Below are 21,108 nucleotides of genomic sequence, written 5' to 3'. Positions count from 1 at the left end.
ATTATCATGGTGCGCTCAACATGTACATGTAAAATCCAACCAGCTGCACAGCTTTCCTAAGTAAACTCAACTTTGTGGCACAGTGTTCAACAAACTAGAATTCATGATTTCTTTCAACTCATGATTTATTACCCAGCAAATGGTATTTCTATTGCTATGAGTAACTACATTGCTAAATTGAGTAAACATTGTAAGGACTTAAAAGTTTAGGTAACACTTTATTTTAAGTGTCCATTATAAACAATCTATTAACACGTTATTAATTATGTTATGCATTGCTATATATGATTATTATTACAAATTATAAATATATTATTAGACAATTTTATTTAAACTTTTTTGCTATAATACGTTATATTTAATAACATACTTAATAAAAGGTATTATAACATGACATTTTTACACCGACATCAATCTATTATCATAATCTGCCATGCCATTTATTAGCTGTTATTAAACATCTTATAATGCTATTTAATTACATATACTATAAGAAGACTGCATTATATGTCATAGCTCTACCTATAAGGTAAGCTTATAATACCATTTATAAATCACTTTTACTGATGTATCTCTGAATTGTGATATGTTTTTGCTCTAAGTCTATTCTATGATATAGTATATCATTGTGTTCTATTTGTATATTTCACATTACATTGCCAGGTATTCTGACACATTACAAAATAAAATAAATAGGGTCAGCAACTTTTGTCTTCACTTTAAAACATTACATATCTCATTGAATAGATGATGTCCATACCTTCCATCCAGACCTTTGGATACTTGATAACCATGTGAATTAAATTGTTATTGAATTGTGTAGTTTCTTCTACATCCTACAACACCGTGTTTTAAGAGGTTATACATAACCAAGGTAAGTCACCATCATAATTATTTAACAAAAGACAATTACAACTGCTATTGCTTGCTCGTAGTCATCAAAACATGTTTTACGTTGTTGGATCTTCATCACATCCTGCATCTTTTTACTATGGAGGGTGTGGTGGATACACTGCCAGCTAAACCTTCTCTGGCACATAAAAAACATACCCTACCTTGGTGCCCACTCCCCCCCAGAAGAGGGAGGTAGTTATAGTAGGAGACTCTGTTCTTAGAGGTGTAGATCACACACTGTGTTCTAGTGACAAGGAGACCCGCATGGTATCTTGCCTGCCTGGTGATCAGGTGGCAGATCTCCCTAAACTAGTAGACGGGCTACTGGCCAAAGCCGGGGGAATCCACTGCTCATGGTCCACATTGGAACCAATGACATAGGAAAAGATAGGACAGAGGTTCTGCAAGACAAATTTAAAGAGTTAGGAACAAAACTAAAGAGCAGAACCTCCACGGTAGTTTTCTCTGAAATACTTCCGGTACTACGTGCCAGGCCAGGGAGACAGGCAGAGATTAGAAAGTTTAACACGTGGTTGAAACCTTGGTGTAGGGAAGAGGGGTTTAGGTTTATGGAGCATCTTCTGGGATAGATGGGACCTGTACAAACCAGACGGTCTACATCTAAACAGAAGGGGGGGTAATGCATTGGGAGAGCGTATGTGCAGAGAAATTGGGAATCATTTAAACTAGGGACCAGGGGGGCAGGGAGCTCTGACAATGGGAGATGTTCCTCTAAGGAAAGAAAACCAAGGGAAACTGCTAGTTGGAAAGTCCTGAAGTGTTTGTACCTCAATGCCAGGAGTATAAGGAACAAGATGTTAGACCTAGAAGCCGCAGTGCTGGCGTGTGACTATGATGTTATAGGAGTGACAGAAACATGGCTTACAGAAAATGATGGGGATGAATACAAGTTGAACGGATACACACAGTTTAGGAGAGACAGGCAAAATCGAAGAAGGGGTCGGGTAGCATTATATGTGAAAAATTACTGAGGCAGAAGAAGTAAAATTAGATCCCAGTAACAGAACAGAATCTTTGTGGGTGAAACCTTTGAACAAGAGATCTGGAGGATTAGTGGTAGGAGTGTGTTACAGGCCACCCAACTCAGATATTCATCAAGATGTTGCATTGTACAGTGTAATCAGGACTGCATGAGGCAATGATGTGGGTGTTATAATGGGGGATTTCAATTTCCCAAACTTAGACTGGGAAAGCCTGGTTGGGACTACAGAAGCAGAAATAGAAATGGTTGAGATGGTAAATGATTGCTTTCTAACTCAATTTGTCAGGGAACCAACCAGGGAGAGTGCATGCATTGACTTGATCTTTTCAAATGACCAAGACAGAGTCAGAGGGACAGTAGTTACAGAACCAATGGCAAATTGTGATCACAATATGGTTAGCTTTGAGGCATTCTTTCAAAAAACAAGGTCCAAGTCTAAAACAATGGTCTGCAATTTTAGAAAAGCAAACCTTGAAGGTATGAGGCAGCACTTAGATGAGGTAGACTGGAGCACACTGGATACAGATTCAGTTGAAAATGGATGGGTATATTTTTAGAATATGCTACTTGAGGCTCAGGAGCAATTTGTACCAAAACTTAGAAAATTGAGGACCAAAAAACATTGGCCAAAATGGTTTAATAGAAGTATGCAAAAAAATATTAACAGAAAGAAAATGCTGTATAGTGCATACAAAAGGGATGGAGACCAAACAAAATACATAGAATATGTTGAGCTGCTAAGAGACCTTAAGTAAGGGATCAGGAAAGCAAATAGGGAAATAGAAAGAAACATAGCTCTTGGAGCTAAAACTAATGCCAAGAGCTTTTTTCAATATTACAACAGCAAGAGGTCAATAAAGAAGGAAGTGAAACAGCTAAAGGGCAAAAATGGAAGTGTCTTGGAAAATGAACAAGATGTGGCAAATGTTCTAAATGAGTATTTCACAGAGGTTTTTACAAAAGAAAAAACAGATAACATGCCACAGGTGAATTGCAGGGACATAACAACTGTATACAAAACATCAATATACACTCACCTAAAGGATTATTAGGAACACCTGTTCAATTTCTCATTAATGCAATTATCTAACCAACCAATCACATGGCAGTTGCTTCAATGCATTTAGGGGTGTGGTCCTGGTCAAGACAATCTCCTGAACTCCAAACTGAATGTCTGAATGGGAAAGAAAGGTGATTTAAGCAATTTTGAGCGTGGCATGGTTGTTGGTGCCAGACGGGCCGGTCTGAGTATTTCACAATCTGCTCAGTTACTGGGATTTTCACGCACAACCATTTCTAGGGTTTACAAAGAATGTGTGAAAAGGGAAAAACATCCAGTATGCGGCAGTCCTGTGGGCGAAAATGCTTTGTTGATGCTTTAGATCAGAGGAGAATGGGCCGACTGATTCAAGCTGATAGAAGAGCAACTTTGACTGAAATAACCACTCGTTACAACCGAGGTATGCAACAAAGCATTTGTGATCCACAACACGTACAACCTTGAGGCGGATGGGCTACAACAGCAGAAGACCCCACCGGGTACCACTCATCTCCACTACAAATAGGAAAAAGAGGCTACAATTTGCACAAGCTCACCAAAATTGGACAGTTGAAGACTGGAAAAATGTTGCCTGGTCTGATGAGTCTCGATTTCTGTTGAGACATTCAGATGGTAGAGTCAGAATTTGGCGTAAACAGAATGAGAACATGGATCCATCATGCCTTGTTACCACTGTGCAGGCTGGTGGTGGTGGTGTAATGGTGTGGGGGATGTTTTCTTGGCACACTTTAGGCCCCTTAGTGCCAATTGGGCATCGTTTAAATGCCACGGCCTACCTGAGCATTGTTTCTGACCATGTCCATCCCTTTATGACCACCATGTACCCATCCTCTGATGGCTACTTCCAGCAGGATAATGCACCATGTCACAAAGGTCGAATCATTTCAAATTGGTTTCTTGAACATGACAATGAGTTCACTGTACTAAACTGGCCCCCACAGTCACCAGATCTCAACCCAATAGAGCATCTTTGGGATGTGGTGGCACGGGAGCTTCGTGCCCTGGATGTGCATCCCACAAATCTCCATCAACTGCAAGATGCTATCCTATCAATATGGGCCAACATTTCTAAAGAATGCTTTCAGCACCTTGTTGAATCAATGCCACGTAGAATTAAGGCAGTTCTGAAGGCGAAAGGGGGTCAAACACAGTATTAGTATGGTGTTCCTAATAATCCTTTAGGTGAGTGTATTACGCTTAAAATGAGCAAATCTCAATTTAAATGTATATCACCATACACACAATATTATTTATATTAAATTAAGAAAGTGTAAATCACTAATAAGAGAACAAAAACAAACAAACATGGGAAGCGGTGTGTGTGTGTATGTGTGTGTGTGAGTGTGAGTGTGTGTTGAGCGTGTCACAGATCTAGCATGTCTGCTGGCCACTTTTTCATATTTGGCCTCCTGGCCTTCTTAGAAGAGGACAACCATTTTGCTGCTACCTGGCTAGGGTTAAATTGCTCCAATGTGCACCCTTGTGTGCTGATACGGATTAAGTCTTCAGCAGTGGAGACATGGAAGTAAATGCAATCAAAGTTCCCTTCATGCTGCACCAGCTTCATACTTTACAGTGTAATGAGAAAATGGACCATGTAATCAGTTCATATCAAATTAAGTAGCTTTACGGCCCTTTAATAATCTTTAATGTTTGATCCCTGCTCATTGTTGGTAATTTAAGGGTTAAATACTAACATACTGATCAGATTAATTACAACTATTTTTTTGAACAAAATTATATTTACACTGGTTTCAAATCTACATTAAATGTGTGATTTGAAAGAAAAACATTTTGTATATATTATTATGGATTTCCTTGCCAGGTATGCAATTTACAAATTTACATGATACGTGAAAATTAGGTTAAAATGTATATGTACACCACTAAAACATGTATATTATTTTATTGTTGAACTGACAATCTTAAAAATATTATATTTATGTTGTGCTTTGACATATCTAGCATGAAATGCATAAGATCCTCATGCCATGACTCAGGGCGATTCACCCCCTGAATAGATGGCGCTGCCAATGCAGGGAGCTCTGTCTCTGATTGAAACACGTCATTGTCACACAGCGCTTGGTTATTGTTGTGCAGCCGCAGCTGCTCCAGCCCAGTCCCTCTTGAACAGCTGCGCGGCTATGCAGACTTTGCAGCCTGTGGATGCGTGACCTAGTGAAGTCTTTTCCGGCTGAGTTCTCGCAGATGGCTAACTTGGACAGGTTTGTCGCAGTCTGTGCAGATTCTGCGTAGACTCTGCAAAGTATGTGTGTCGTGAACGCAGCCATGGACTATACACAAACATGATTTTTAATCACACAATAGATTACAACCACCAAGTAGAATAGCGATGTGCCATCGATTCATCTCACACACAAACAAGCACACAAACACTCACTTCACACAAACAAGCAGCTCTGTCTCACACACGCAAAACTGTATCTCAAGGGTGCTACTGCGGTAAATTCATTCATCGCACAGACCGAATTCTTCGTAGCACGTGCAACATATATGTGCGACATATATCATCTGTACAGTCCTGGGCATAGGTCTATATAATGGTGTTAGAGTTTAAATTTGTGTTTACTATTATAAATGAAAGCAAGTAATTGCCAGTTGGCACCAGGCATTCCCTTTGAAGAGCTAGCAGGTTTCAGAGTTGAGTTTTCAAGTAAGAACATAAGAACATAAGAAAGTTTACAAACAAGAGGAGGCCATTTGACCCATCGTGCTCGTTTGGTGGCCATTAATAGTGATCCAAGGATCCTATCCAGTCTATTTTTAAATGTTTCCAAACTTTCAGCTTCTACCACATTGCTGGCGAGCTTGTTCCAGATTGTGACAACTCTCTGTGTAAAGAAGTGTCTCCTGTTTTCTGTTTTGAATGCCTTGAAGCCCAATTTCCATTTGTGTCCCCGGGTCCGTGTGTCCGTGTTGATCTGGAAAAGCTCCTCTGGTTTGATGTGGTCGATGCCTTTCATGATTTTGAAGACTTGGATCAAGTTCCCACATAGTCTCCTCTGTTCCAGGGTGAAAAGGTTCAGTTCCCTCCGTCTCTCCGAGTAGGACATTCCCTTCAGACCTGGAATAAGTCTGGTTGCTCTCCTCTGAACTGCCTCTAGAGTAGCATTGTCCTTCTTGAAGTGTTGTGCCCAGAACTGTACACAGTATCCCAGATGAGGTCTAACTAGTGCATTGTACAATCTTAACATTACTTCCCTTGTTTTAAATTCTACACTTTTGACAATATACCCTAGCATTCTGTTTGCCTTTTTTATTGCTTCCCCACACTGTTTGGATGTAGAAAGTGAGGAGTCCACATAGACTCCTAGGTCTTTCTCATGCGATACTTCATCTAGTTCTATTCCTCCCATAGTGTAATTATAGTGGACATTTTTGTTACCTGCGTGTATTACCTTGCACTTGTCCACATTGCATTTCATCTGCCAGGTGTCAGCCCACAACTGAATATTATCTAAGTCCCTTTGAATAGCCTGTGCTGCAGAGATGTATCTGCATCATCTGCAAATTTCACAAGTTTGCTAACTATCCCAGAGTCCAGATCATTAATATAGATTAGAAAAAGCAATGGCCCTAGTACTGATCCCTGTGGAACTCCACTAACAACCTCACTCCAGTTAGAAGCAACTCCTCTAATCAACACCCTCTGTTTCCTATACATCAACCATCTACTTACATTACCCTGAATGCCTACAGCTTCCAATTTGAGGATCAGTCTTTGGTGTGGAACCTTATCAAAAGCTTTTTGGAAATCTAAGTATATCATATCATATGCTTTCACATGCTGCAGTTGCATGTTCAAAAAATTCTAATAAATTAGTAAGACATGATCTGCCTCGTCTAAACCCATGTTGACTATCTCCAAGAATATGGTTTTCATTAAGATGCTCCTCTATTTTCTGTCTAATAATTTTTTCCAACATTTTACAAGTGACGCAGGTGAGACTGATTGGTCTGTAATTTCCTGGCTCAGTTCTGTCCCCTTTCTTGTGGATTGGTATGACATTTGCTGACTTCCAGTCAGTTGGCACATCCCCTGTTCTAAGTGTCATTTGGAATATTTTAGTTAGCGGCCTATAAATAATTTCCCTCATTTCTTTAAGTATGGTTGGAAATATACCATCTGGCCCAGGTGATTTGTTTGTTTTTAATTCTGCTAGTCCCTTTAGTACCTCCTCCTCATTTATCCTGATCTCTCTTAGGGTTTGACTGGACTGGTTGTTAACCTGTGGCATGTTATCTGTTCTTTCTTTTGTAAAAACCTCTGTGAAATACTCATTTAGAACATTTGCCACATCTTGTTCGTTTTCCATGATACTTCAGTTTTTGCCCTTTATCTGTTTCAATTCCTCCTTAATTGACCTCTTACTGTTGTAATATTGAAAAAAGCTCTTTGCATTAGCTTTAGTTCCAAGAGCTATGTTTCTTTCTATTTCCCTCTTTGCTTTCCTGATCCCTTTCTTAAGGTCTCTTAGCAGCTCAACATATTCTATGTATTTTGTTTGGTCTCCATCCCTTTTGTATGCACTATACAGCATTTTCTTTCTCTTGATATTTTTTTGCATACTTATATTAAACCATTTTGGCCAATGTTTTTGGTCCTCAATTTGCTACGTTTTGGTGCAAATTTCTCCTGAGCCTCAAGTGGTATATTCTTAAAATATACCCATCCATTTTCAACTGAATCTGTATCCAGTGTGCTCCAGTCTACCTCTTCTAAGTGTTGCCTCATACCTTCAAGGTTTGCTTTTCTAAAATTGTAGACCATTGTTTTAGACTTGCTCCTTGTTTTTTGAAAGAATGTTTCAAAGCTAACCATATTGTGATCACAGTTTGCCATTGGTTCTTTAACTAGTGTCCCTCTAATTCTATCTTAGTCAAAATATCAAGTCAATGCATGCACTCTCCCTGGTTGGTTCCCTGACAAATTGAGTTAGAAAGCAGTCATTTACCATCTCAACTATTTCTATTTCTGCTTCTGTAGTCCCAACTGGGCTTTCCCAGTCTATGTTTGGAAAATTGAAATCCGCCATTATAACACCCACATCCTTGCTACATGCAGTCCTGATTACATTGTACAATGCAACATCTTGATGAATATCTGAGTTGGGTGGTCTATAACACACTCCTAACACTAACCCTCTGGATCTTTTATTCAAAAGTTTGACCCACAAAGATTCTGTTCCGTTACTGGGATCTAATTTGAGTTATTCTGCCTCAATGTAATTTCTGACATATAATACTACCCCACCCCCTCATCGATTTTGCCTGTCTCTCCTAAACTGTGTGTATCCTTTCAACTTGTATTCATCCCCATCATTTTCTGTAAGCCATGTTTCTGTCACTCCTACAACATCATAGTCACATGCCAGCACTGTGGCTTCTAGGTCTAACATCTTGTTCCTTATACTCCTGGCATTGAGGTACAAACATTTCAGGACTTTCCAACTAGCAGTTTCCCTTGGTTTTCTTTCCTTAGAGGAACATCTCCCATTGTCAGAGCTCCCTGCCCCCCTGGTCCCTAGTTTAAATGATTCTCAATTTCTCTGCACATACGCTCTCCCAATGCATTAGCCCCCCTTTTTTTTAGATGTAGACTGTCCGGTTTGTACAGTTCCCATCTATCCCAGAAGAAAGACCAATGCTCCATAAACCTAAAGCCCTCTTCCCTACACCAAGCTTTCAACCACGTGTTAAACTTTTTAATCTCTGCCTGTCTCCCTGGCCTGGCACGTAGTACCGGAAGTATTTCATAAAAAACTACCGTGGAGGTTCTGCTCTTTAGCTTTGTTCCTAACTATTTAAATTCGTCTTGCAGAACCTCTGTCCTACCTTTTCCTATGTCATTGGTTTCAATGTGGACCATGAGCAGTGGATTCCCCCGGCTTTGGCCAGTAGCCCGTCTACTAGTTTAGGGAGATCTGCCCTATCAATCAGCAAGATTTCTTGCTCCCAGGTTTCTTTTATACAGGTAACGAGCTGAGATTAGGAGCACTCTCTTAAAGGGAGTGCTCCTAATGTCAGCTCGTTATCTGTATAAAAGACACCTGTACACAGAAGCAATCAATCAATCAGATTCCAATCTCTCCACCATGGCCAAGACCAAAGAGCTGTCCAAGGATGTCAGGGACAAGATTGTAGACCTACACAAGGCTGGAATGGGCTACAAGACCATCACCAAGCAGCTTGGTGAGAAGGTGACAACAGTTGGTGCGATTATTCGCAAATGGAAGAAACACAAAATAACTGTCAGTCTCCCTTGGTCTGGGGCTCCATGCAAGATCTCAACTCATGGAGTTTCAATGATCATGAGAACAGTGAGGAATCAGCCCAGAACTACACGGGAGGATCTTGTTAATGATCTCAAGGCAGCTGGGACCATAGTCACCAAGAAAACAATTGGTAACACACTACGCCGTGAAGGACTGAAATCCTGCAGTGCCCGCAAGGTCCCCCTGCTCAAGAAAGCACATGTACAATGAACATCTGAATGATTCAGAGGAGAACTGGGTGAAAGTGTTGTGGTCAGATGAGACCAAAATCGAGCTCTTTGGCATCAACTCAACTCGCCGTGTTTGGAGGAGGAGGAATGCTGCCTATGACCCCAAGAACACCATCCCCACTGTCCAACATGGAGGTGGAAATATTATGCTTTGGGGGTGTTTTTTCTGCTAAGGGCACAGGACAACTGCACCGCATCAAAGGGACGATGGACAGGGCCATGTACCATCAAATCTTGGGTGAGAACCTCCTTCCCTCAGCCAGGGCATTGAAAATGGGTCGTGGATGGGTATTCCAGCATGACAATGACCCAAAACACACAGCCAAGGCAACAAAGGAGTGGCTCAAGAAGAAGCACATTAAGGTCCTGGAGTGGCCTAGCCAGTCTCCAGACCTTAATCCCATAGAAAATCTGTGGAGGGAGCTGAAGGTTCGAGTTGCGAAACGTCAGCCTCGAAACCTTAATGACTTGGAGAGGATCTGCAAAGAGGAGTGGGACAAAATCCCTCCTGAGATGTGTGCAAACCTGGTGGCCAACTACAAGAAACGTCTGACCTCTGTGATTGCCAACAAGGGTTTTGCCACCAAGTACTAAGTCGAAGTGGTCAAATACTTATTTCACTCATTAACATGCAAATCAATTCATAACTTTTTTGAAATGCGTTTTTCTGGATTTTTTTGTTGTTATTCTGTCTCTCACTGTTAAAATACACCTACCATTAAAATTATAGACTGATAATTTATTTGTCAGTGGGCAAACGTACAAAATCAGCAGGGGATCAAGTACTTTTTTCCCCTCACTGTAAGGTGAATGTGTATGCACGTTGTCTTTCCGTGAATGGCTGAATATTGTCATAACGTTCAAACGACAAAATATACAGAAATGTGCCAAAATGATGATGTTGTGGGAAAAGTGTGTAGCCCGTATTGAACTATTTATTTTCTCTGCTGAATCAGACCAATTAAATTATTGGGAACTTGACTGAAACAAAAAACAGAAGACTATGTGGTCTTCCAGACCTTCCACTGTGACCTGGCTTTGAGACGCCTAGATTACATATTTGAAAAGTGAAAGGTGAACATGGATTTAATCAGTTATTGTAGTTCTCAGTCATAGATCAAAAACGCATATTGCACAGCTTACACTAATCTCTCATTTCTCCCAGAACTTATCATTCATGGATCGGGCAGACCCAGACTTGCCAGTGTGTCTGGAGCGTACAGTGCTGGTATGGATACCATTGGGCTTCCTGTGGCTATGTGCTCCCTGGCACATCTACTCCCTCTTCAAGAAGAGTAATTCTAACTCACACCTCTCCAAACTCTATGTCTGCAGACAGGTAGGTCCCAGGGCTGACAATTCGCTGTTGTAAAGTTGGCTTACTTGGGTTATATACATCCTGGCTAACCAAATAACACACTACATTTTCTGGGGGATGTTGTCAAAATGTTGTAAAATAACATAATAAAATTACTTGTATATAATTACATTTAGAAAAAAATATATATAATAATAATAATATAAATATATATACACACACATATATATATACACATACAGATGGGTGATGATTTAAAGGAAAAAACAACATAAAGGTGTCGGGGCACCATGAGCCACCAGAACAGCTTCAATGCGCCTTGGCATTGTATTTGCATTAGTTATGTTCCTCCACTAATTCATTCAGGTTTTTCTTTTAATTTGTCACCCGTCTGTATATACCTATTTAAAAGGGAAATATATCTTTGCTAACATCCAGTTTTGACCACACAAAGGATTAGGGATGGCTCGATACCACTTTTTCTTTTTTCCGATCCGATACCGATACCTCAACCTTTAATATCTGCCGATACCGATACCAATATGGTATTTTTGTTTACTACTAAGTTGTTAATATGCCATATGTATGGATGCAATTTGAAACAAATTCTCTATTTCCTTACAGGAAAAAATAGCCCACAACAACATGACTTATGCAATAATGCTGCTTCCTTTTATTTAGTGAAACTTTTAAAGTAAAATATATATATATATATATATATATATATATATATATATATATATATATATATATATATATATATATATATTTAAGCAGCATTTAAATATTCAAAATGAATACTGAAATATCACTGAAAGTACAACTGTGCAAAATTCAAATCACGACATTTAGTTAACACTATATATATATATATTCTAGTGTCATACACTGGATTAAAATATGACAATATAAATAACTCATACATATATATATATATATATATATATATATATATATATATATATATATATATATAATTTCCAGTAAAAAATTATAATTTTAAATGTAGAATGTAACTCAACTTAACATTAACGTAAATAGCATCTCCAGTGTTAGTCCTAAGTCATACATTTAAGTTTTCACTTAAAGATCTTCAATTTGTTTTAATTTGTTTTTTATTCAATAGCCTAATAGTTTAGCAATGTGAGCTGCACCGGAAATGCCTTAACATTAGCGTCCTTGTGGCAATGTTTTCTCGTCACAACAGTGAAATACAAAATGTATTAGACTATCTATGTAACTAATTTATACAATCTACTTAACTAAACGATTTACTTTTCCACGTTTCCAAGCCTCACTCAACACACAGACACCCCTCTGCGCTCGAGTTCAGTCAATACAGAATCAACGGCAACAGCTGGCTGTGTGTGTTTTAATAATATTAATTTGTTTGTTGCTCCTCTTCCCTTTTCTGTCATTGCTAGTTTCACACAAGGGTGTTTGTCTTTTAGGTGGGTTAACACACCAGCTGTAGAGTTGTGGTATTTTAATTGCACTGCACATATTAACACTTAACAGTGTTTTCGTCTCTGTGAGGAAGCCATTGGTCGCGTTCTTGTATCGCAGATTTCCGCAGATGTGCGCAGATCTGTAGAATTACACCGATTGTGCTTATATGGAATTTATCAATGCAACAACTCAGTAATTCAGTAATTAATTCAGTAATTAAGATGATGAAAAGTCATTATAATTAATTATTTTTCCACATCCTTAACCTGCAGGAACCTTGCTCTAATGTGACTGTTATACCCTCTATACCCTCTATGTGACTGAGGTTTCCTGAGGGCAAAAAAGAAAAGAAAATGTCACTGTTATTTGACATGATTATTTTATTCGGGGCTGATGTGCGGCTCCTGCACTGTAGCCACACTGCGGTGCCTGGATTAAAATAATCATGTTCAATAATAGCGACAGTCCTGGGTGGTGAAATACACTTTTTATGACTACAAACCGATGGTTCTTTCGGGAAAAATAGAGTGATGGTCCAATCGAACGTGCATAAAATGTTATTTTTTAATGATTTTCGTGACTTTTCTGATTTCCCCCATTGACTCTCAGCAAAACAGCTCCAGAGTTAGGACCCCGGTGACGTCACGGCATATTTCTCAAGCTCTGATTTCTGGTTCATAGATTGAGCTGGACATGAAAAACTCACTGCACATAATATGTTTCTACTGATACAATAACCTGAGAAAATATGGATTTTCGGTGGAGTTCCCCTTTAAGACGAAGTTTCAGGCTAGATTTGTCGGTGGATCGTATCGGATTACAACATTTATTATTTCCGATATCCGATCCAGGGTTTTTGGTCTGTATCGGACCGATACGGATTATCGGATCGGCGCATCTCTACAAAGGATTACCACCCACTTGCCCCTTCTTTTTTCTTTTTTGTTGTAAATGTTTCCTATATGTATATCCTGTGTTTTGTTGAAGCCTCTGTCTTTTGTCTTATTTTGGAGATTTCTAGACAACTATTTTGCACCTTTCCGACCAGTCATTCAACTCTGCCAACCTTTATGCATGGCTTAATATGTGTCCATAATATATAAAATGTCATCCAGTTATGAAATCCTTCACTCTTCTTTAGCAGGATACAAAGTAGTGTGAGTCCCTAAATGTCTGAAGTATGTTTGATTGGGAGCTCTTGTCTCTGTGTCTCAGGTAATGGTTAGCCTCTTGTTCTGTATGGCTGTTGTTAGCCTGGCCGTCACAGTGGCAGAGGACTTTGGGCCTTTGAGGGATATAACTTCAGATGGGATAAACCCAGCAGTGCTTTACACCAACCCTGTCTTATATGCATTTTCATGGGTAAGCCTGTGCAGATACAGCCTTAACATTTTCATACAGTATTTATTCAAATGTGTCTTATTACATTTCAGTTTACTGGTACTAAAGCTAAACAATTCTGATAGGTAAAACATAAGCCTGTCTGTTTGGTTGGAAGAATATAAACTATGAAGTTACAAAAGATACAGAACCAAAGGAACATAATGAACATAATGCTTTTGAAGTTAGCTGGCCTTTAGAAACTACTGTACTGAAAACAGTGTGCTGCGGAGAAATAACATTTGTTATGTAAAAGATACAAATCCAGATTATATTAATTCAGCACAAGAAAACTGGTTTCACTTCAGCCCTGGTCCTGGAGAGTCCATATCCATTTAGTTTTATATGTTCTTCCAAATGGTCTCTAAATTACAGAATTTACCAAAACACCTTCCTAATCAATCCAATGTAGATGTTTCCTATTCCTTGTAAACAAGTGGTTCAAATGTGACATACGGCATTTGCTGTAGTGAGACTCTCCAAGACCAAGGGTGGAGCTAAAGACCATTATCAATCTGCATAAATGATTAAAATTGAACATTTGAAGATATCAATTAGTAAGTCTGGTAAGAGTGAGATGTAATGTATTTGCACCCCACCTCCAGGTGTTGGTGATGCTATGTCAGGAAAGTGTGCGTAAACGGGGCATGCCTGGAGACTCAGCAACCCTCTTCTTGTTCTGGCTCCTCTCTGTGCTGTGTGAAGTATTCCCCTTCCAGACCCTGCTGAGAGAGGCACTAATCCAGGTTAGAGTTTTTTTTTAATAAAAGAAGCCACAAGGAGTCACTTGTGTGCAACACTCCAAAGAGTCCCCACAGAATATGTGATGGTTAATTCCCAAAGAAATAAGCAGGTTGTAAACATTTTTAAATCTAGGCTTAGAACACTGTTCTGTAAAAGGACTATTTAGGGTGAAGACCACTCAATAAAATAAAGGTTATTTTTATTATTGAAAAAACTGCTCTGTTTTCAGTGAACCCAAAGCCCTTTCCCATAAAAAATGTAAGCTGTCTTGAAATCAAAGCAGCAAGTGTAGTTTAGAAAATAATTACTTGTAATACCAATCACTGCCAGCAGCTTCTGCTAGTCAAGTGTCAGGCCCAGTCTTAGACACCTGGATGTATGATGTTGCTCTGCTGCTCTCCCTGTTTCAGTGTAATCGCCTGCTTGTGTTGCTTCCCAGGGCACAATTGCAGATTTACCCCGCTTCTGCATCTTCTACATTTCCTACGGCCTCCATGTCACCTGTCTCATCCTGTCTGCCTTCTCTGACACCCCCCCGGAATCAGAGGACACAGTTAAAAAGGTACCCATTTGCCTGTGACATAGACCCACATTCCTGTACTGTTCAATTTCTCATTAATGCAATTATCTAACCAACCAATCACATGGCAGTTGCTTCAATGCATTTAGGGGTGTGGTCCTGGTCAAGACAATCTCCTGAACTCCAAACTGAATGTCTGAATGGGAAAGAAAGGTGATTTAAGCAATTTTGAGCGTGGCATGGTTGTTGGTGCCAGACGGGCCGGTCTGAGTATTTCACAATCTGCTCAGTTACTGGGATTTTCACGCACAACCATTTCTAGGGTTTACAAAGAATGGTGTGAAAAGGGAAAAACATCCAGTATGCGGCAGTCCTGTGGGCGAAAATGCCTTGTTGATGCTAGAGGTCAGAGGAGAATGGGCCGACTGATTCAAGCTGATAGAAGAGCAACTTTGACTGAAATAACCACTCGTTACAACCGAGGTATGCAACAAAGCATTTGTGAAGCCACAACACGTACAACCTTGAGGCGGATGGGCTACAACAGCAGAAGACCCCACCGGGTACCACTCATCTCCACTACAAATAGGAAAAAGAGGCTACAATTTGCACAAGCTCACCAAAATTGGACAGTTGAAGACTGGAAAAATGTTGCCTGGTCTGATGAGTCTCGATTTCTGTTGAGACATTCAGATGGTAGAGTCAGAATTTGGCGTAAACAGAATGAGAACATGGATCCATCATGCCTTGTTACCACTGTGCAGGCTGGTGGTGGTGGTGTAATGGTGTGGGGGATGTTTTCTTGGCACACTTTAGGCCCCTTAGTGCCAATTGGGCATCGTTTAAATGCCACGGCCTACCTGAGCATTGTTTCTGACCATGTCCATCCCTTTATGACCACCATGTACCCATCCTCTGATGGCTACTTCCAGCAGGATAATGCACCATGTCACAAAGGTCGAATCATTTCGAATTGGTTTCTTGAACATGACAATGAGTTCACTGTACTAAACTGGCCCCCACAGTCACCAGATCTCAACCCAATAGAGCATCTTTGGGATGTGGTGGAACGGGAGCTTCGTGCCCTGGATGTGCATCCCACAAATCTCCATCAACTGCAAGATGCTATCCTATCAATATGGGCCAACATTTCTAAAGAATGCTTTCAGCACCTTGTTGAATCAATGCCACGTAGAATTAAGGCAGTTCTGAAGGCGAAAGGGGGTCAAACACAGTATTAGTATGGTGTTCCTAATAATCCTTTAGGTGAGTGTATGTGCAAGATGGTACAAGACATATTCCAGTCCACTTGAATCCACTCCAGTTCATAGTACTGTATCTCATTGTGTATAATTTGTAGACATTTTTGTTAATCATTTTTCAGAATCCAGAGGCTGGGGCCTCGTTTCTCAGCAGAATCACTTTCAACTGGTTCAACAGGTAGGAATCTTCTGTCCCTGTCCTTCCCTGCCTTTCTCTGCAGTCCTTCTCTACTTTCAGACAGTCTTAGGACTTCTAATCTGGTTTTTATTTTGCCTTAATTTAAGTTAATTCAGTAAAACTGCTGTGTTGGTTCTAGTTAATAGGTTGAAGGAAATGTGATCCTTTATTCAAAGTGACTTCAGATAATATTCAGATGATACCAAAATAGGTGGTCCAGCAGATACAATCTTGGCAGTTGCAATAGCAATGGCTATTCAAAGGGACTTAGATAATATTCAGTTGTGGGCCGACACCTGCCAGATGAAATTCAATGTGGACAAGTGCAAATTATTACATGCAGGTAACAAAAATGTCCACTATAATTACACTATGGGAGGAATAGAACTGGAAGGAGTAAGACATGAGAAAGACCTAGGAGTTTGTGGACTCATCACTTTCCCCATCCAAACAAGGTGGGGAAATTGGGCTTCAAAGCATTCAAGACAGAAAACAGGAGAAACTTCTTCACAAGAGAGTTGTTACAATCTGGAAAAACTCCCCAGCGATGCAGTTGAAGCCTACCACTTGGGAACATTAAAAAATAGACTGGACATGATCACTTATGGACACCAAACGAGCATGATGGGTCAAATGGCCTCTCATTTGTAAACTTTCTTATGTTATGTTCTTTTGTTGCTGTAACAGTTTATGATAAATGGCTAATAATAATACAAATTATAATAATAATGAATACTACTATAGTAATTATTGCATCTTAAGAACTGGGGAAGGTTGCATAATTAACTGAAAAATCAGTTGGATCCGGTAGTTAAAAAGCTCAGGTAGAATGACAACCTGAAGAACTGTATCCTTCCAAGACCAGAGTTTGTGGACCTTGTTTAGAAGGCTGGTCCAGAGGTCTGCTTCCAGCAGTAATCTTGCTTAGCATTTGAAGAGATCTGTTTTAGGGTGGGGATAGGTGACTGTTGTCTCTGCTCCTCCTGTGTTTCCTTGCAGCATGATTACCCAGGGCTACAAGCAGCCCCTGGTGCAGGAGGATCTGTGGGAGCTCAACCCCTCTAATTCCACTCACACCATTTGCCATGAGTTTGAAGAGAGGATGAACTGGGAGGTGAAGAAGGCGAGAGCCAAACAGCAGAGAAGCATGAAGACGACTGAGGCCCAGGAGAGTGGGCTGTCCAAGGGGGTCAGCTGTGATGCACTGGTTATGGTATGAACAAATAAAGCCAGTTAACTAAACCAGACATGCCAACACCCGATCTTTATTGTAGGATGATTTATGTAGCTCCATAGTCACTGAGACACTTAAAGACAGGACTGGATTTGGATGCTGCCCTTAAATAAATGGTTCATATAACTCTATCAATATAATATTAAACCTTTGCTTACTTGTTTAGATTAACAAAAGAGTTTTAAGACCATTCATACATTTTATCACATCATTTCATAGGCTATCAAAACTTTAACCCTCTGAAAATACTGAAAGCATCATAGGAAGTGGCCTTTAGACCTGTAGCACAGATTGAACCATTTGATCCTGTTAAGAATTTTTAAGATTATAATTATTATTCTTCCTGAAGTTGAAGGTCACATGTTACTTGATCACTTTCTATTAATAATGCTTTCAGTACTGTCAGATGTTTCAATAGCCTCTGAAATGACAGATGCATTTTTACATTCATAAATCAAACTGCCCTCCAGAATGCAATTGGAAATCGAATCATATTCAATTATGTGCAGATCCTGGCAAGTAATATTTTGTATTAAATAATATTATATTGAGAGGTTTACAGGAACCTTTTAAATAACAAAATAATGGTAAATGAAGCATTCCACCTCCAGCCTCTACATCTCAGATGAATGCTTAATCACTGCATGCAGGTAAAGCTGCCAATAATAGATGAGACAATGTCAAAAGCTGATTAATGTTATTGATTTGATGCAGAGATAGTTTAGATTTTGTTTGTGACTGACTATTAATGAACAGAAAAAAATATCAACTAACATTATAAATGCTCACAACATAAAAGCAAAAATAAAAAAATAAAAATGCTGTGAAGGGTAATTAAGGAACAATTTAACAAATATTTGATGTTCAATTGAAATTGAAAAGGTTATTTTAAAAATCCCATCCTGTCTGAAAGTAATTATGGACCCATATCATCACACTATGATATACAAACAATTGTGCTATCCACATGCTTGTAAATTTGTGAAAAATAATGTGGCTGTTATTCGTTGTTTAGAATGGCTAGCTTTGTCTACCAGAGGGACAGTTAGGATCGTGGTTCTGGATATTGTTCAGGTCTTTAAAGGGGAATTCCACCAAAAATCCATATTTTCTCAGATTATTCTATCAGTAGAAACATATTCTGTGGAGTGAGTTTTTCATGTCCAGCTCATTCTATGTCAATGGAGAATTCAATTTGTGACTTTTCTGATTTTGACTTCCAGCAAAGCAGCTCCAGAGTTAGCACCCCCGTGAAGTCATGGCATATTTCTCGATCTCTGATTTCTGGAATACAGAATGAGCTGGACATAAAAAACTCACTCAACAGAATATGTTTCTATTTATAGAATAAAAAAGGAAGTTCAAATTACTTTTTACTTGCCTACAATACACCACAATGGCATGCAAGTACCTTTAACACAACCTATCAGCTGAATTTGTTATGTCAGCAAATAAACATGATGCAGCAACCTGACCAGTGGCCAGTGGCTGTCGGTTTGAAGTGTTTGTTTTTTTCAGTGTTGCATGCAATGCATGGAGAAATCTTGTGGGATTATAGGGATTGCTTGCTTTTTGTGCTACATGAATGTATAGATTTTTCATATATAGGGATGTAACTCTGGTGATGTTGTAAATATGCAGAACATTATACATAAGGGTTTGTAAAGCAATGTGACTGTCTGCCAAATAACTTCATAACAGTAACGTTTGCTCCTCAGGAGGAGAAAGGTGAGAAGAAAGGGAACAAATCAAAGAAGGAGGATAAGGCATTGCCAGATCAGGCTCAGTCCTGGCTCATCCGCTCCCTCTACATGACTTTCCGTGGGATCCTCCTGAAGTCGGGCTTCTTTAAAGTGCTACAGGATCTGCTGTCCTTCATCAGCCCCCAGCTGCTCAAGTAAGTGCCAGAGACACTCACTAATCACAATCCTTGGCATATCCTGAGGGCCAGGGAGAGGCTCTGCTGTAGCATACCTGACAGCCTGTTTGACCTAAACTGCAACAGCTTGTCTGCTACTCTATAATGAATGTCTAACAATGCTAGTTACTGTAGTTGGTGAACATTGTAAATGACAGGTCTCAGACCCAGTTCCTGGAGGACCCCAGAACTCTCAATAACATAATACATCTACTTATTTCATGTTTAATACCACCTACCATTGTTTTAAGGTCTTTTACAGCTGATTGTTGACTGAAGGTGCACTGTTTGTGACATATTTCTCAGCCTGCAGTATGAAATATTACCAATGAATCAGATGATCAGATCAATTAATTTACTGGGATCATGGCTAGAACAAAAGTCAGAAGTCAAAAGTCAGTGGTCCTCCAGCAATTGAGTTTGATACACTTGCAAACCCTGGTCCTAGAGAACCATGGTGCTTACAGGTGTTTGTTTTATCCAGATCGTTTACGGCTTAATTCAGCCAATTGTGAGTCTCCATGTAGTCAAGGTACCCAGTTATTGGTGTGGATTGCAGCCCTCCAGGAAGTTTTATCTGCCTGGCCTCTAAAAATGTGCTTTGGTTTGGCCTAGGGTCATGGTGTCCTTCACCCAGGATACTTCAATTTATGCCTGGAAGGGGTACCTTTATGCTGTTCTGCTTCTGGTGGTGGCCTTTTTGCAGTCCATGTTCCTACAGCAGTATTTCCAGTACTGCTTTGTCCTGGGGATGAAAGTGAGGACCGCAATCATGGCTGCTGTCTACAAGAAGGTATAAGCTGTCCATCCCTACAGTCAATCATAATACACCAGTTGCCATTTACCTGGTTAAATAAGTAACACCAGTTCAGCAATCCTTTTACAGAATAACATTTCAGCAAATTAATCTTATGCATTAATCAAAAAAGATAAATGGGTAGTTCTCCTAAAACATGTACCACTGAGGGTGATCACCAACTTGGCAATAGTTCCAAAAAACAAAAGATTAATACACATCTTAATATACATTTTTAGCACGCATACAAAATTAAGAACTAAATATGATAGTTTCAATAGTGAAATCATTAGCATTGTACTTAATAATTGTACTTAATCACTAAAAGTTGCATTTTTTTGCAAGTATATTTTTTTAATTAAAATGGCTCAGAATTATTGTCTGCCTTACTTATTCATTATAAAGAGAATTTAGATTGGTATAACATATTAATTGAAAACAAAATAAAACTGAAGTAGTTATTTACTATTTATCCCTACATCGCATTTGAAGCCCTTGGTGTCGTTCCAGCTGTGGAAATCTGAGCTACACGAACAAGACCACAGATTCCAAACACCATATTTAGTTCAGAACATAAGAAAATAAGAAAGTTTACAAATGAGAGGAGGCCATTTGACCCATTGTGCTCGTTGTCCATTAATAACTAAGTGATCCAAGGATCACATCCAGTATATTTTTAATGTTCCCAAACTATGTTGCAGGGGAGTTTCTTCCAGATTGTAACAACTCTCTTGTGAAGAAGTATCTCCTGTTTTCTGTGTTGAATGCTTTGAAGCCCAATTTCCCCACCTTGTTTGGATGGGGAAAGTGATGAGTCCACAAACTC

The 21,108-nt window shown here is 39.4% G+C and overlaps 1 protein-coding gene across 2 annotated transcripts in view; it reads left to right on the top strand.

Annotated features, from left to right (window-relative positions):
- Positions 1-21,108, top strand: part of abcc2 (ATP binding cassette subfamily C member 2) — a 125,007-nt gene that overhangs the window by 2,243 nt on the left and 101,656 nt on the right. Inside the window, exons 2-9 of one of the 2 annotated variants that reach the window (XM_066693955.1) lie at positions 10,649-10,822; positions 13,466-13,612; positions 14,236-14,376; positions 14,814-14,936; positions 16,279-16,334; positions 17,334-17,547; positions 19,287-19,465; positions 20,102-20,279. In XM_066693955.1, coding sequence (XP_066550052.1) covers positions 10,649-10,822; positions 13,466-13,612; positions 14,236-14,376; positions 14,814-14,936; positions 16,279-16,334; positions 17,334-17,547; positions 19,287-19,465; positions 20,102-20,279 — 1,212 coding nt within the window. The remainder of the gene's footprint in view (positions 1-10,648; positions 10,823-13,465; positions 13,613-14,235; positions 14,377-14,813; positions 14,937-16,278; positions 16,335-17,333; positions 17,548-19,286; positions 19,466-20,101; positions 20,280-21,108) is intronic. The other variant, XM_066693957.1, reaches the window with a different exon arrangement.

The sequence above is a fragment of the Amia ocellicauda genome, chromosome 20 (assembly GCF_036373705.1).
Source record: "Amia ocellicauda isolate fAmiCal2 chromosome 20, fAmiCal2.hap1, whole genome shotgun sequence".
Classification (NCBI taxonomy): domain Eukaryota; kingdom Metazoa; phylum Chordata; class Actinopteri; order Amiiformes; family Amiidae; genus Amia; species Amia ocellicauda.
The sequence above is the reverse complement of the archived record's forward strand: the minus strand, read 5'-3'. Positions and strand labels throughout refer to the sequence as shown.